At 42.1% G+C, this 16,405-nt stretch overlaps 1 protein-coding gene across 1 annotated transcript; it reads left to right on the top strand.

The window, feature by feature from the left end:
- The first annotated feature begins 1,845 nt into the window (after window positions 1–1,845).
- On the top strand, window positions 1,846–15,564 carry wnt11 (wingless-type MMTV integration site family, member 11). Its single transcript, XM_033636885.2, has 6 exons — window positions 1,846–2,122; window positions 4,430–4,622; window positions 6,400–6,644; window positions 10,210–10,487; window positions 10,571–10,863; window positions 14,525–15,564. The coding sequence occupies exons 2-6, from the start codon at window positions 4,540–4,542 to the stop codon at window positions 14,697–14,699; spliced, it is 1,074 nt and encodes a 357-aa protein (XP_033492776.1). The 5' UTR covers window positions 1,846–2,122; window positions 4,430–4,539; the 3' UTR covers window positions 14,700–15,564.
- Window positions 15,565–16,405: the final 841 nt, after the last annotated feature.

The raw sequence follows: 16,405 nt of genomic DNA, 5'->3' as shown, positions 1-16,405 counted from the left end.
CCCCCACCCATCCACCTCTGTGTTGCTTGGAAGGTGAGATGTGAAGATCAAGGGGCTGCGTGTTGATCCTAGCTCAGGAATGGAGAGCCTGTGTGTAAAAAGTCTCTCTGTAGACGGGCCCGGTCCTGCTGGAAGCTCCACGACTCCCACACACGCTCCGACCTGTGCCCATTCGCAGTTGACTGCCATGTAAAACACATTGACTCTCTGGAACCAGGATCACAGCTCCACTGTAAACACGGAGCTATCATACTGCGTGTAAAACGTAACAGTGGGCCTTGTTTGGCCAACAGATTTAGACACAAGAGCCGGGCGTTCCCAGAGGTCGAGGGGCTTGTTGTGGTCTGGAAACGTGTCTGCTCCACACAGCAAAGACAACACCTGATCTGCTGTTCCCGGCGGAGCAGCGAGCACATGAGGCCAGCCATGTTAGCTATACCAGTTGCAAGGTCAAGGTCTGGACAACAGCTCACTATTGCCTTTGTGTGAGCGTCTGAGGTGCAGCAGATTCTTAGGGAAACTATACATTGCTTTCCCACAACTGGCTTTGCGGCGTATCACTTACAGTGTGGGTTCATTTTTGAGGAAATCAGCCAGAAAAACTCTATGTAACTTTAGGAAGGTTTTATTTAAAACATTTTAAAGGAAACATGTTGTGTGTGTGTGTGTGTGTGTGCAGGTGTGTACTCACCACAATATCATGTCACATTGCATTGCAATATATTGTAACTATTATAAAATGAGGGTTGAATTCAGAGCATCGTTTATATTTCAAATGGGAAATTAGTCCAATATCAAATGAAACTGAACCAAAAAAATACATGGCATTTGAGTGCAGATAAAAGGGTGTGTCCGTGACTATGACTGTCTGTTATGAAGGCAATATGCTTTCAAAGGAGAGACCGTGCGGGGAAGAGTTTTACAGCCCAGATGTTGCTGAACTTTTTAGTTGTTCCAAGTGCACAAAAGCAACAGAAAAATATAACGACATCTGAATTTAACATGTTGTTTCTAAAGGGATCTGGACACAAAACATAGGGCATCAAAATGTTCAGTAATTGTAGATGCAGGATTTGATTATTTTTGTATTTTTCATACAAATCCACATTAAAAAATCTGCCGATACAGCACGTCTTGTTTAATTTAATGGTTTTGAACAATAATGTCACTTTAACACAGGAGTGTCTTAAGAATTATATACTTTATAATACATATAATCACTTAAAATACATAAATGTCTAATTGTAGCCTTTTAACACCAGTGTTACTTTAATGCTGTTAGTTTTTTAGTGCTCATTATTTTATAACAAAAGAAGGACTAACTGTTTCTGAAGATGACTGCAAAACCACAGATAATTTTGGTCTAAGAATTATTATAATCCAGGGCTTTATAAATTTGTAGCAGCTTAATCTCAGTAATATTGTACAGCCATGTGATTGGTGAAATATTTAAAGTATTGGCTACTATTTATGATAAGGTCACTATAAAGTGTCCTTTGAGAACTTCAGGAATCTGTAATGCCATTTTATGGGAGTAGCCTCTGATACCAGAGCAGCTATAAAAATACCATTAAAATAAGGTCACTGTGTGGACTCTTCATCATCACAGACACACTATAACTCACCCCGCGTCCCTGTGGGAATATTATGGATCTTTTCCAGAGTACTTTGCTCTAGGTTATCAACCCAACTGCGATACTTGCAGCATTTCCGAGTAGCTGGCTGTGTGTGTGTGTGTGTGTGTGTGTGTGTGTGTGTGTGTGTGTGCGCGCGCGCGCGCTGTGGTCCCGGTGCAGCGTGCTTTCTTATGCTAATGCTGGTCTGACATCAGCAGTGAGATCAAAGCAGGCCAGCAGGGGTACTTTAAAGCTGAGTCTGCCCCCACTCAGGCTCACTCACTCTCCTCTACTCCAACCTCTCTGTGTCTGTGTCCCACTCACACTCTCACACCGACACCGCTCTCACACACACCATGCGTACCTGTCCGGAGCTATTCTACCACCCCATGCTGGATTTTACTCCCGCGTCTGGTTGAAAGGATATTCCGACCTGCTGAGATTTTTTATTTCTTTTTAACTTGTCTGGTTTTGTTCAACGGTGAGAGCTGAGCGCCGACGCAAAGGTGAGGAGAAACTTGTTTGGCTGTAGGCGGCAGTTTGGGACTGGAGTGCGTCTTTACGCACAAAGGTCTATGATTATGGAGTGAGTACCGCACAAAAAGCTGATTGTTTGTCGCCAGAGTTAGGCTGTGGAGGAGTTATCTGCTTGGGGGAAAGTGTGGGAAGAATGGCAGCAAAGTTTGCTTTAAGATAGGAGCTGGTTTAATTTCATTTATCAACGCTTAAGCGCAAAATGCGTCTGAAGAAATCTGACTTTAAAGTGACTTTCTCATTCTGAACACTTCTGTTTTCTTGCAGACAACATTATTATTTCATAAAGATATCTTTGCCCGACCTTGTTAGTTAATCCCCGCTAATAAACTCCCTGTTGATCGTAGGAAATATGATGTATTGTCCACTTCGTGCACCCTACCCAGCTTATCTTGGCTCGATGAGAGACACACATCGGATGGTGTGAGTGTGACGCTATCAGCCTTTATCTTCCAGGAGGGAAACAGGAGCTGCCTTTGAGCCCACTTGGGCCAAATGTAAATTTAACCAGTTAATCCACTTGAGGCCTCAAATGTGTTTAAACAGATATGACTGTTTATATTCAGGAAATACCCTTTTTTTATTTTAATGTTTTAGCTCAAAGTTCACAATCCAAAGTGTTTGAAAAGTTGTGAAATGTGTTTGCTCATTTAAATAATTAATATCACACAGTTTCGAAAGCGCCTCCGCCAATCAGAGGCCAGCAGCGGAACTCGTGCTTTTTTTAAAAAAAAGCCCTTTATCTGTAGTTTGAATGCGCTCGCTTTAAGCTCTCTTCAAAGAGATTGCTTATCAGCAGCAGCTCATTATCAGATAATGCTCCTGATGCTCTGACTGCAGATTACTGCGTTGATCTGCGCGTTGATCCCACTGCTGTCACTCACTAAATGTAAAATTCTTTGCATTTCTCCATGTGGAGCTGAGAGGACGACCAGGTGACTCCAAGAGGCTGAGGTGCAAATGAAGCAGAGGAAAGAGGGCCCTTTTTCTTTGTTTGCATGCTTCTTTTAAAGTTGAGCAAAATCATTTTAAGTGAGCGCCAAACAATGGGACACTGAGTACAGCTGTGTAACAACCAGCTTTCGTGACTGTTACTGTAAATTCTAGGGTGACTACAAAACAACAGAAAGAAGCAAAAAGTTATTTTTCCTCCAAAAATTCCTAAAAATGTCTTTGTCATGCAGGTTTCATTGCAAATTTCTTGTGTTTCAGTGTTATGGAAAAAACTTGCAGAAGCTACTTTTCTGTCTGTGATTGATTACGGTGACATATTGTATATACATGCAACCTCAATTTTACGTAGCCTTGATTCAGTGTATCATGCATCTCTACATTTTATTACAAATGCAAAGTCCCTTACTCATCACTGCATTCTTTATGATTTGGTGGGTTGGACGTCACTGACCACTCGCAGACAGCAGCACTGGTATATTTTACCTATAAAGCAATGTTAGGCAAACTTCCGTCCAACCTCTGCACCCTTCTGTGTGTCAGCTCTGGTAGTTACCAGCTACACTCCTCCAGGTGGTTACTTTTTAATGTACCTTGGGTTTTAACAGATCTGGGGAAACTGCATTCTCCTACTCTGATCTAACATCTAAAATTAGGAACACTTATATCCACTGATGAATTTAAGGGCATCATGATGAATGTGGTGCTTGCTTCTCTATGTTTGAAAAGTTGTTTTATTGTGGATTTTTGTATAATCTTTTGCATTTGTTGCATTTTAAATGTGTTTTAATCGGCTGCTATCGGACAGGTCTCTCTTGTAAAAGAGATATTCAGTCTCAATGAGACTTCCTGGTTAAGTAAAGGTTAAATAAATGATTAAATAAATGCATACACACGTGTGTTAGGAGGTTGAAGTGCTGTATTGTTTTTGTTGTTTTGTGTTTTTGCCTTCTGCACACTCTTTATTGTTGCACTTGTACAGCGCCTTTTAACTCTGGTTTGGAAAGGCAATTTATAAATTAAGTTTACTCACTACTTACTGTTATTGTGCGTGAACGCTTGTCATAGTCTGTATATGTAGTCCATTGAGTAGAACAGTTTTGCTCGTTTCCATTTTTTTCTGTCTTGTAGTTATTAGTTACTTAATGCGTGCATATTTTTTGAGATTGCAGACAGAGATTTAAAATAATATTCCCTCATCAGATTTTAAAATGACCTTCTCAAAAGCCTTGTAATGATTCAGACTTTAACAGTTTTCATGAACGCATCAAGAAAAAACTACCTAAAATCTGCATGGTCATTCATATTATTTTTGTTATTTATTCCAGGGTTTCAAAGAGGAGGCCGTGCCATGAGAGCTGACTTTTGAGTCTGAGCCAAGAAGCCCTGACAACCCTTTGTATTTGTGTCCTGTGTGAACCGGAGCCCCTGTCCAACCATGAGGAGCAGCTCTCATGTCCTGCCTCTTGGTGTGCTCACGGCTCTGCTGCTGTCTCAGGTCTGCTCCGGCATCAAATGGCTGTAAGTATCCTCAGGAGTGGCGCCGTCTCATTCTTTAGGCCTCTTCGCCATCCTCGCATTCAAACAATGTCCAAACAGATGACGTGGTGAAGATATGCGATATTGTGCAGCTCTTTTCTGCATGTTTCAGTGTTTTATGGAGTGGAGGGCCCCGTGGCAGCTTTGAAAAGGGCCCCCAGCATTCCTCGAGTTGCTTCTGATCAAGGGAGAGGCTATGTGTTCTGTACATGTGCGTCTGATGAAGGGGACAGTAGATTAGCTGGCAGGTCTTCAAGTTATGAGCGGAAACCTTTTTTTTTTATTAATACTGCGTCTTCAGTAAAAGGAGAGGGCGTGTGCATTTCAGCTCCAAGATCTCAGATCACATGCACCCCCTGCTGTGTTATAATAAGATGATGAGAAGAGAAACTGAGATGGAGATGAGGAGGCGTCACGGTGGCGCAGACAGTGACAGTGTGTGTAGTCTAGCTAGGCCTCGGTCAGTGTAAAAGTAGTGTGCTGCAGAGGGAAGCTGCAAATGTTGACACAAATGTTGATTGCTCGCACTGAACAGCACGCTGTTTTTATGGCAGGGTAAAAGTAAACAATAATTTTCGCAATAATTTTGGAAAGTCCATAAAATTCCCAAGTCGCTATTTTTTGAATTTGTTTGAGTTTCAATTGGATGTTTTGCACGCTTTTGTTTGGTCGACCCATAAACGCTTTGAGGTTTTCTTCATGTGTGTCTTGTGTATTTCTTTATCTGAGTTTTTATCCCTCTGCTTCATGTCAGATCACCGCGAAAACTCTCTGCGTTGGCTTCACCAAAAATATCCATGGCTTCTCATCAGAGTGTTGTAGTACTCACAGTGGGAAGACTTAAGCAGATGTGCCCATGAGAGCCTGGATGGCATGTGCTAAATCTAAGCTAGAGGTTCTTCAGTCTTGATAATGCACAGCGGTGCAATGCAAAACAGATGCGGCTGTAAACACCTGTGAGTGCCGGGTTACCACCGGCCCAGTGGAGTCACAGCTTATCATTGGGCACAGAGTGGCGGCCCCACGGCCCCCTAATGCAAAACAGGCCAAGGTGCAGGCGGTGTTGCCTGGTTCTCACGAACTCTGAGCAGAGTGCGAGACACAGAGAGTGGAGATCAGAGCTAACCTGCTCCGCCTGTGGTTTCTCTATTAAGTTAATACTCAATAAGTCTGAAATGTTTAAATCAAACGCGTGCACCCTTTGATAACCCGTACACTGATGATTCATGTCAAGCTGAGGCCTGGAGGACGACGCTTTCTGTGGTGCAGAATGCAAATGTAAAGGAACGATGCAGTTTCTCATCTAACTGTGGATCTGAATTTATTCGGGTTATTTTAAAATATTTTCTTGGACTATCTCAAGGCCTCCTCTGTGCTTTAACAAAAGAAAAGCTCCGTGCCAAGAACGTGTCACTTATATTTTATGAATCCCCAGCAGACTTTCCTTCAAGTTTTTCACTGTGATAAGATGGCTCTTCTCTGCAACACATGCCACAGATATTTCTCTGCCTGAAGCATTATCTGTTTCAATTTTTCAATTGTTTGTTCTGATGCATCTCAGAGGCTTGAAATGTGTGAACACAACAAACTGAAATCGCGAACACACAATTGTAACTAAAACTCGCAGGTTTCTTAGGCGCATAAACCTGATTTTACAACTCATAATACAAAGAAACACGATTAAGAAATCATCACAACGCCAGCACCAGAAAATAAGTATATTGTATAATGCATACTAACCAATTCCTCTTGTTTGCAGATCACTATCACACACCCCTACATCTTTACACATCAATCAGACCCAACACTGTAAGCTGCTGCCCGGCCTGGTGTCCTCCCAAGCTCAGCTGTGCCGCAGCAACCTGGAGCTCATGCAAACTATTATCACAGCCGCCCGCGAAGTCAAGAAAACATGCCAGAAGACCTTCTCTGACATGCGTTGGAACTGCTCCTCCATCGACATCCCCATCGATGCTCCAAAGTATCGGCCAGACCTCGACCGAGGTATGGTCATAAATTGTTTGGAATGACAGCACGGACGCTTTTGTTTCCAAAGAGCCGCTCCAAGTTTTTTTTTTTTCCTCATTTCCCCACAAGAGTCTGATGTTTACGGTCACGCTTGACATTCAGTGAATATCCAAAACCGAGGTCATGAAGTGCTGCATGTATTGCAGTTCAGTTTACAGTAACTGGTGAAATGATCCTCAGCTGTTTAACAGTGTCTGCGCTCAGACGCCACAATAGATTTGTCCGTACATATAAACCCTCATCTGTCCAATATATTGAAGTGTGTAGGTTTAGTTTAACTTTGAGGGAGATACAAATTAAACAGGGGGTTTGGGGGGTCCCCCGCCAGCATCAAACACTTGATTTACTGCCATCTGGTGAATTAAAATGCACCAATTTGTGTGTTCTCTATAGGAAATTTATGGTGTAAATATCTTTAGTTTTGTCAAAAAAAATAGTCCTCTGCTACTTTCATGTTTTACTCGAGGGACAAATGCTCATGTTGTGAATATTGAAGTGGACGTGTCCCCTGCATCCCTCCTTTAGTCTACACCTATGAACATAACATACAAGGACTACCGACTGGGGCCCCTGAGGGCCCCTAGAATAAACTACTGAAAGAAACAACCATTATAGGAAAATGTTAACCTATTTCTCCTCAAAACATTTTAGTTTTGCAAATAATGTAATCTAAAGGGTAACAACAGATAATTATTATTACAGTTAAGTTAGAGTTAGTTGACATCTTCTTACTGTAGGAGGAGCAGTATTTAGTAGAGGTGGGAATCACCACACGCTAGGATACTTAAGTCATGATCCAAGATTTAAATTTTATTGCGATATGCAGAGTATTACCATATCATATATTGCAATTTATTACCTTTTTACAGCTGCAAATTATGTCCTCAGAGGAAAACTGTCAACATCAGTTTTATCCAATCACCTCAGTCACTTTAATGGCAGCAAAATTTATGCAGGAGACTGAAAAAGCTATTGTATTTATTGTTCTAGCACAGTGGCTCCCAACTGGTCCAGCTACAGGGTCCAGATTTTTCCTCAGTCATAAGTTCAAGGTCCACACAGCTTAATATATTCACCGTCATACTTGTGTTTGGCCATGTTGTCAAGCTAGTTTGCTGTCCTTTAGTCACACACTCTACAGCATGAAATGGCACTTCACAACAAAAGCTCTGTGACGGAAATTACTTCAAAATAAAGTGTGTTTTTTTACAAACTCGACATGTTTGCGAGTCACTTGCGGTCCATTCAGAATCGACCTCTGACCCACTTTTGGACCACGACCCACCAGTTGGGAACCACTACTCTACCAGGCTGCCAAAAGCTTAATTTATTTGCAATATTTAATAGTTTATATTATTTAAAAATACGCAAAATATGACAGTGCTATGCTATATCGATTATTTCCCTGACCCTCAGTATATAACATTGTCGACAGAGCACATGAGCAAATCTGTGTCTGTCTCCTTCATAATGACTGACAGAGTGCCCCACCCCCACTGATAGTGTGTGATACTTTAAATTAGGACACATGGCAAACATGAACTCAATAAATAGTTAAATCTATTAAAACTGCATAGGCGGAATTGGCTGTTTTTGACAAGAGTCCCCCAATACATTGGTAGCCTACTTATAAAAAGCAAAACTGAAACATAAAATAGTGATATGAAGTGATTCAGAGAAAAGTGATCGTCATGAAATATTGGAATGAAAGAATAAAGCATCTGCGAGATATGACAAAAAGTACACCTCTGGTTTAATACCAATCAAAAAAGATTTCTGGTTTAAAGACGACTTAAGCCACATTTTTTTAAGCCTCTACTGCCAGCCAAATGACACCATCATTTTTTCCCGAGGAGCCTTCACCAGGGACTTTTACTGAAGCTGTTATTTGAAATGACCCCCACAAACAAAATGCATACTTTCTGTATGGAAAAAAAATTGTCTCCTTATTTCCAAACTCCACATGCCTGTTCGCGTCACCGTCTGGTTTTTGTTGTTTTTATTGCCAAAAAGGACCTTGAGTTAGCCGGAGACAGTTGCAGGGTTTTGGGTGGGGGGAGCGGTGCAGCACTCCTCTAAGAAAAAGACATGGCTGCCATTTGCCAAATGAACAGTCTGCTCCGAACAGGAAATGGCTCATCTCTGTCCAGGGATGGCTTTGATCTAACCAGCCCACGGTCATACATGATTTCTTCCCTTACTTCCAATTGCTCCCCGGCCTTTAACATATGTGCTTTCTGTGTACGCACATCACCACCAATTACATCAGTGCTCACTCTGCATTACAGCCCGAGCAGTGATGGGCTGAAACTATGTTTGATAGTTTCATTTTGTGCACTTTTTTTGTTTTTTTTTGCCGAGACAGAGGGAACTGAAGGATAAATGGATAGCAGAGGAGTTGAATATACAGCAGAAGTAGTTTGAGAATTTTTTAAGGGTGTTTTCATTTGGGATTTTTTAAATTTAAGCTGACCATCACACGCTTCCGCATACATTTTGACGAATAATAATATTCTGCAGCCAAGTCGCCAGAGGAAAATGTTTTCAATGTACGTCTCTGCAAACCACAGTTACATTTTTCTCCTTCATACGTATTCTATCAATGTTTCTAAAGTGACATAGTCCCGAGGTGGAGGGGATGTTGGATGGTGTGACACCTGGGAGAGATGGCTGCCAGACTGCCGACCACTGTTTGAGACAAACAAAAAACAAAACCATTTTTAGCGGGTCATAGGCGGGCGGTTTGTGAAGCAAAAACATGATGTTTTACTGAACATAACCAAGTGGTTTTTGTAGCTAAATGTAACCACAAAACAACATTGTTAAAATATAAAGCAAACATAAAGTTTCAACATATTCACTACATAATAATGCACAAATTTTATATATCTGTGGTTTGCAGAAATGGACGATGCAACATTTACTGCGAACGGAACGTATTCTGACAACTGCAGGAAAGCACACACACAAAAAAGACTAATCTCACTAAACTTAAATCAGAGAAAAATATTCACACACTGCGCTGGTAGCTCTTTATATTAAGCAAATATTATTTCAAGTATTACATTTTTGAATCGGCAGGCGCTTTGCTATGAACAACTGTAAGAGCTGCAACGATAAGTCGATTAATCAGTCAACAGAGGAATAAAATACAGGTATTTTAATAAACGATTAATTGTTGAAGTCATTTTTCAAGCAAATAAATGCCAACATTTACCAGTTCCAGCTTCTAAAATGAGAGAATTTGCTGGTTTTCGTTGTCTTGTGTGATAGCAAACTTGAGTTTTGGACTGTTGGTTGGACAAAACAAGGCATCTGATGACGTCACTGTAGGTGTTAGGAAATTGTGAAAGGAAACTTTACTATATCCTGATGTTAAAACAGACCAAAAGATTTCTTGATTAACCAAGAAAATAATTAATAATGAGAATGAATGTTGGATGCAGCCCTGATAAATGCCACTGACCGCTGACTATAATTTGTTAGCACTGGACTCTTTTTTACTTATTTAATTTGTTTCTTTTTTCTGTTTTTTTACCAGGAACAAGAGAGGCTGCATTTGTCTACGCCCTGTCCGCAGCAACCATCAGTCACACCATAGCACGGGCATGCACTTCTGGAGATCTGCGGCTGTGCTCGTGTGGTCCTATCCCCGCGGAGATCCCAGAGCCAGGTTATCGTTGGGGCGGCTGCGCTGACAACCTGCACTATGGTTTGATGATGGGCTCCAAGTTCTCTGATGCTCCCATGAAGATGAAGCGCGCAGGCTCACACGCCAACAAACTGATGCACCTACACAACAGTGAAGTCGGGAGACAAGTAAGCAATATGGACATATTTTGCTTGCAAAAATTTTGTTTTTTTATGCCTGAGTACTGTCTAACCTCCATGTCCTGATGTAGGTATTGAGAGATGCGCTGGTGATGAAGTGTAAATGTCACGGCGTGTCCGGCTCCTGCTCCATAAGGACCTGCTGGAGAGGCCTGCAAGACCTGAGGGAGATCGCCATGGACCTGAAGACAAAGTACCTGTCTGCCACCAAAGTGGTTCACCGGCCCATGGGGACACGCAAGCAGCTGGTACCCAAAGACATTGACATCAGGCCTGTGAGGGAGAATGAGCTGGTCTACCTGCAGAGCTCCCCGGACTTCTGTGTTAAGAATGACAAACAGGGCTCTGTTGGCACACAGGACAGGTGAGACTGCAGCGTCACATCACTGTGTTTGACTGTGAGCGTGCATGAGAAAGAGGGGGATATGTGGTGGTAGTGATAATTCTCTGTTGTCTGGTGTTAGATTTATTAGCACGACTCATATCAGCAACAGACCCGCACAGCTGACAAATAGGAAGTGACCAATCCTGAATGTCTGGTCATCCAGGATGTTGACTTAGTGAAGTGCCGTCCTGCCTGGTGGCACCAGTTAGTTTGCAGGCTCGCTGATAACAACCCTGAAAGTACTCTGTCTGTGACTTGTCTGAGCATGTGTCACTGGCCCTGTGACTGGAGTCGTTGTCCCGCTATCTAATGACGTTATTCTTAGGACTGAGTGCACTCGAGCTGATATCGATTGGAGAGGGCCACACAAATGGGGAAATAGCCCCCCTGAGATAAAGGTTTATTTACACCATTCAGCCCCAGTGTTTTAGTTGGGACAGTGCTACATGTTGCTGCTTTGTGCTCTGTGAGAAGTAAATGGGCAGGAAAGGAGCTCATTTGTCTGAGGGTCTGACTCAGGCTGAGATCTGCCTGGAGAAATATGGTACAACTATGCAGCACTATTTTTCATTAATGTTTTGCAGAGAAGAACAGGTTGTGTTGAGATGTGTGGATCAGGAGGCAAATTATGAGGATGACTAGTGTGGTTGCATAAAGAATAACTTCTGATACTTCAACCTGGACCCTATTTTCCCATGTTTTTGTGTCTACTTAACTCACTGGAACAAGAAGTTTTAAATAAGGTCCAGTATTGATTAGGAGCACTGCAGCTGGCAGCCAGAAAACATGCTGCAATGCAACCACTTAGGGCATGTGGGCACCATCAACTTACATCCACAATATGTGCTTGTTTTTGCCACTGACAGGATCAGATTATTGTCCGATATTTAGGGCTGCAACGATTAGTCGACTAATCAATGACTAATCGACTATTAAAATAATCGGTGACTGTTTTAGTAGTCGATTCATCGGTTTGAGTCATTTTTCATAGAAAAGTACTATAAAAGTCCCCCAAAAAACTCTTATTGCAGCTTCTTATGTTCAAATATTGGCAGCTTTACACACTCTCCCATGACAGTGAACTAAAACCCTTTGGCGTGAGTACGAAACAAGACATTAGATGACATAATTTTGGGGTTTGGGAGAGACAGACCAACATTTTTCAACATTTTAACACATTTTTCAATGAAATGATTAGTCGACTAATCGAAGAAATAGTCGACAATGAAAATAATCGTTAGTTGCAGCCCTACTGACAGTGTCTGACAACATTATGGAAAGGATCTCTACATAGTTAGACTCTTTTTAAAGAGTGAGATCCTCTTTGTTTAACCAGAAACAACCTACATCTCCAAACCCACCAGTGAGACTCCATTTAAAAAAACAGTAATTTTAGCATGAATAGAGGCAGCATATTTACACATCTGACTGGGTGAATTAAGGGTTTATTTCAACTAAACCAGAGTTGGTGATTGTTTGAACAGTGGACAGATGAACCAGGATGGGTTTTAGGACTTCATTTTGTTTCTGTCAATTTTGAATGAAGTGTGTTTTACGATTGTAAAAGTGCTGTTTTTTTAAATGGAGTCTGGTGGCTTTGGTGATAGCAATTTCGGGGTTGTTTCTGTTTAAATAAAAAGGACCCTTCTCTTTAACACAAAGGTCTATCTCTGTAGGAATCCTTTCGGTAAGTTGTTGGACACTTAGAATAAAAAAATGAGCCTGTCAGTGGCAAAAACAAGCACTTTTAGTGGACGTACATTGACGGTGTGCACATGCCCCAAGTGGTTACACTGCAGCTCTTCCTCAGTGCTGGACCAACTTAAAAAATTCTTGTTCCCATTAATCATGTAGACACAAAAACATGACAAAAACACGCACAAAAATAGACTCAAGGGTGAAATATACCAAAGTTACCCTTTAAGTTTCTAAGTCCCTTTAGAGGCGGTTGTGGCTCAGGAGGTAGGGCAGGTCGTCCACCAATTGAAAGATCAGCGGTTCGATCCCCAGCCTTCAGTCCGCAAAATACTGAACTCAAAATTGCTCCCGATCGCTGTTCCATTGGTGTGTGAGTGTGTTAAGGCTGCGTAGCAGGTGGCACCCTGTACAGTAGCCTCACACATCAGCGTGTGAATGTGACTCATAGTGTAAAAAAGCACTTTGAGTAGTCAGGAAACTAGAAAGGTGCTATACAACTGCAAGTCCATTTAACTTTTCTCTAACAGAGGCATAAGAATAAATCTTTTTGTGCATCTTCATGTACTTTAGCATGCTTCAATGTCAACAGCCAGCAATCATGGCTGAGTAGGTCACTGGGGATAAGAAGCTCCACTAAATGGCACATGATGTTGTTGTATATTATAAATGTCATACATCATATGACTGTCATATCATGTGTCCCTCAGCCAGAGGCCACTCCACAGATAACCAGCGACATGTTTCATGTCACTGAGCACTCACTGATAACGCAGCAGCCACACACATGTCTGCAACATTAGTGCTTTTCCCAAATCACGAGGTGCCCTCTTTGCTGCTGTTATTACACGAACGTGTGACGCTGTTGTTTGTGTATGAGTAACCGTGAGTGTGCATGCGTGGGTATCGATTATTCCCATATGTGTGTGGAGGGATACTCAAACCTTGCTGTGTCACAGCATTCAATCACATGCTCAATATATCGTCTGCCATAATCATCTCACCGCTGACTTCTCGCTCACTGACGGCCCCTTGAGGAAAGGTTTTATTAGTTTTTACGCTTCTGCTGTCCAAATTGTTAACTCACAAGACTCGAGAGCGGCACATTTAATGATAGAATCTGGGACAGGTAAATTTTAGCAGCAGTTCCTAATGGATAAAATGTGATCACTGGTGCAAAGCTGTGTCATGGCCCTGGGAAGAGACACGCTATTGAAGCCTGTGCTTTAGTCTTAAATTACATTACTGTGCGTCCACTTAAACCACCAGATGTGAGCTGCAGAATGCACACTGCTGTCCTCTTTCTCTACTTACAGCACAGCAGTGATATAACAAGATCTCGCTCCTGACTAAACATAACTGTGTGGGGTTTCTGTCTCTTTCCCAGCTCCCACTGATGTAATAAACCTGTCTTGCACTCGCAGTAACTCTCCTCCTTCTCCTCCGCTCCCGCAGAAGCCCCAGTGTCTCCCTCACCATGCTGGTCATTAACGCTCTGCCATCATAAAACAATGCAATTATGTGAAGAGGTCAAGCTAAAGAAAGGGAGGGCAGCCCTGTGTATTCAGTGTGATTTACGACGGGGCTATTCTCTTCTCATTCAGGATGCCTCGGGCTTCTGAAATGAGCATCCACAGCCCAAAGACGATGAAACAAAAAGAAAATGAAAGGGAAAAAATGTTTGGAAAAAGGACTGCACAAAAGGCTGAGGCACACAGGACCATCAAGCGCTTTTAAAGGACTATTGTGGACTGTTCAACGGCTGCAAGATAGTGAAAATATTTTAGAGAGAAGCTGTAAACCTAATTGTCTGAGGCAGGAAACTAAACTGAAATTATGTTCATAGCGGGCCGAAATGCTCCTCCATTTATTCCATCTTGTTGAAGCAAAAAATAACACAAAATAAAACTAATATTTTCCTTTGTACTGTCTTTGGTGCTTTCAGGCAGTGCAACAAAACCTCCCTTGGCAGTGACAGCTGTGACCTGATGTGCTGCGGGCGTGGATACAACCCCTACACGGAGAAGCTGGTGGAGCGCTGCCACTGCAAGTACCACTGGTGCTGCTACGTTACCTGCAAAAAGTGCGAGCGGATCGTGGAGAGATACGTCTGCAAATGAGCCCCACCTACAGTCCTCTACTCGCACCCAGCCGCCCGAGGCTACAGATTAACCAAAGCACTACAATACCAAGAAGGCTTACTGTTGTCTTAAGCTTTAGCATGTGTATCTTCAATGAGAAGTGGTCTATTCTTGTGTCAGTATCATTTTTGTATCTCCAAACTGCCAATTGGGCCTCTAAGCTTTTTTTTTTTTTTTTGCTTCACAAACCTGGACGTGGAGAGCGTGGCAACAGTGCTGGTTTACGTGAAGACCGCCGTCCTCCTGGGTATTTCCTTTTTTTCATGTTAATGATTATAAATCCCCTTAACAGGGATGTTGAAAGTCTATTTTATTATATCTCTAATAAAAAAGAAATAATATTGGATTTTATGCTGGAGGTGAGGGATTGTCTCTTCCCCTCACTAGACAGACACTTGTGTTTGGCTTCATTCCACGGAAATCAGAGGGTTCTGATGGATCCGCGTGGTACTTCTTAAGGTACTATTAAGACTTTTTTCCTCTGCGGCAAAAGGACAATGGGGGGAAAAAGGAACACAAAGGGAACTTCAAGTACTTTTAAACCATGGAACTTTTTTTGTGATTGAGTTTTTGGACTCTCACCATGTGTCCTGTGTGGATCTTGACATGACTGCATCCCTGTGGATTGAGAGAAGAGCATTAAGGACTTTGTGAAATGGTGCATTATCTCCTTTATGTCTGACATGCAGTTCAAAATATATTCTATTTTTCAGAGCGTATGAGCTGAACTCATGGATTTTTTTGTAAACCACTTTTGTGTGGATGTACATACTGTTATTTTGTATACTGAAATAAAGAAAGAAGTATTTATAAAATAATTAAATGATCCTCACCATCATCTTTACATGGGAATTGCATGGCTTTTTTTTCTTCTGTGAACTGCACCTTTAATGATGTGCTGTGTAGATCATCTTACAGGATTTTGGCAAAGACAAATTCATAACCTCCAAGGCTAATTACTTCTAAACTAAGCAACATTTACCGTAATTCACTGCAAATCCAAGTGTTATAAAATAAGACTTTACCACAACTTATAGCACACTGTGATTGTAAATCAGCTCAGCGCAGCCAGTAATGAGTTGCAGGGTTCGACCTGACAGCCTTTTGGGATCGCTCGGTGAATTACCCAAACCCTGGGAAAGTGTTTGTTTGGACATTCCACGTCCTCACAAAGGCCATTGCGAAGGGATTTTGTCACTCCTATCATGGCTTTAGCACTCAAACACTCATCTGTCTGGGAGCCCGACCTCCAATGGACAAACATCAAATCAAAAAACAAGACAGAAATCTAATTTATTTTGAATGTATAGCCAGACTGTTGGCCTGTCGGAGGGAGCAGACTTGGCGCTGCACAGAGCCGAGACATTACCCTCTGGCCTGCCGTGTGTTGGTTAAAGTGGTTCTCATGATTTTGCACTGACAGAAATAGCTGTGGAAGATGTAGGGCCCATGCTGTGAGCTCACATGATACATGGCACCACCAGCTCACACAAGCTGCACACTCACTGGAGCTGTAACACTCCTTGAACCTAGCCTGTGGACTAGGACATAGAAACAGCCAAAACAACCCTGGAAAAACAAGGTGGAGGGGGATATTATCACCAGCCATTTAGATTTTAGTGGCCATTTTATGACTCTGGACTTGTTTCACAGCTGTCCATTTCATTTTGGATACAAACACAGGT

The sequence above is a fragment of the Epinephelus lanceolatus genome, chromosome 11, assembly GCF_041903045.1.
Source record: "Epinephelus lanceolatus isolate andai-2023 chromosome 11, ASM4190304v1, whole genome shotgun sequence".
NCBI classification, from domain to species: Eukaryota; Metazoa; Chordata; class Actinopteri; order Perciformes; family Serranidae; genus Epinephelus; species Epinephelus lanceolatus.
The sequence above is the reverse complement of the archived record's forward strand: the minus strand, read 5'-3'. Positions and strand labels throughout refer to the sequence as shown.

What these genes read in the sequence shown, in the direction of transcription:
- wnt11 (XM_033636885.2), top strand. Translation starts at nt 4,540, where the DNA reads ATGAGGAGCAGCTCTCATGTCCTGCCTCTTGGTGTGCTCACGGCTCTG. An exon ending in TCGGCCAGACCTCGACCGAG is followed by an intron (nt 6,645 to 10,209) that starts GTATGGTCATAA and finishes TTTTTTTACCAG; the next exon opens with GAACAAGAGAGGCTGCATTT. An exon ending in ACAGTGAAGTCGGGAGACAA is followed by an intron (nt 10,488 to 10,570) that starts GTAAGCAATATG and finishes GTCCTGATGTAG; the next exon opens with GTATTGAGAGATGCGCTGGT.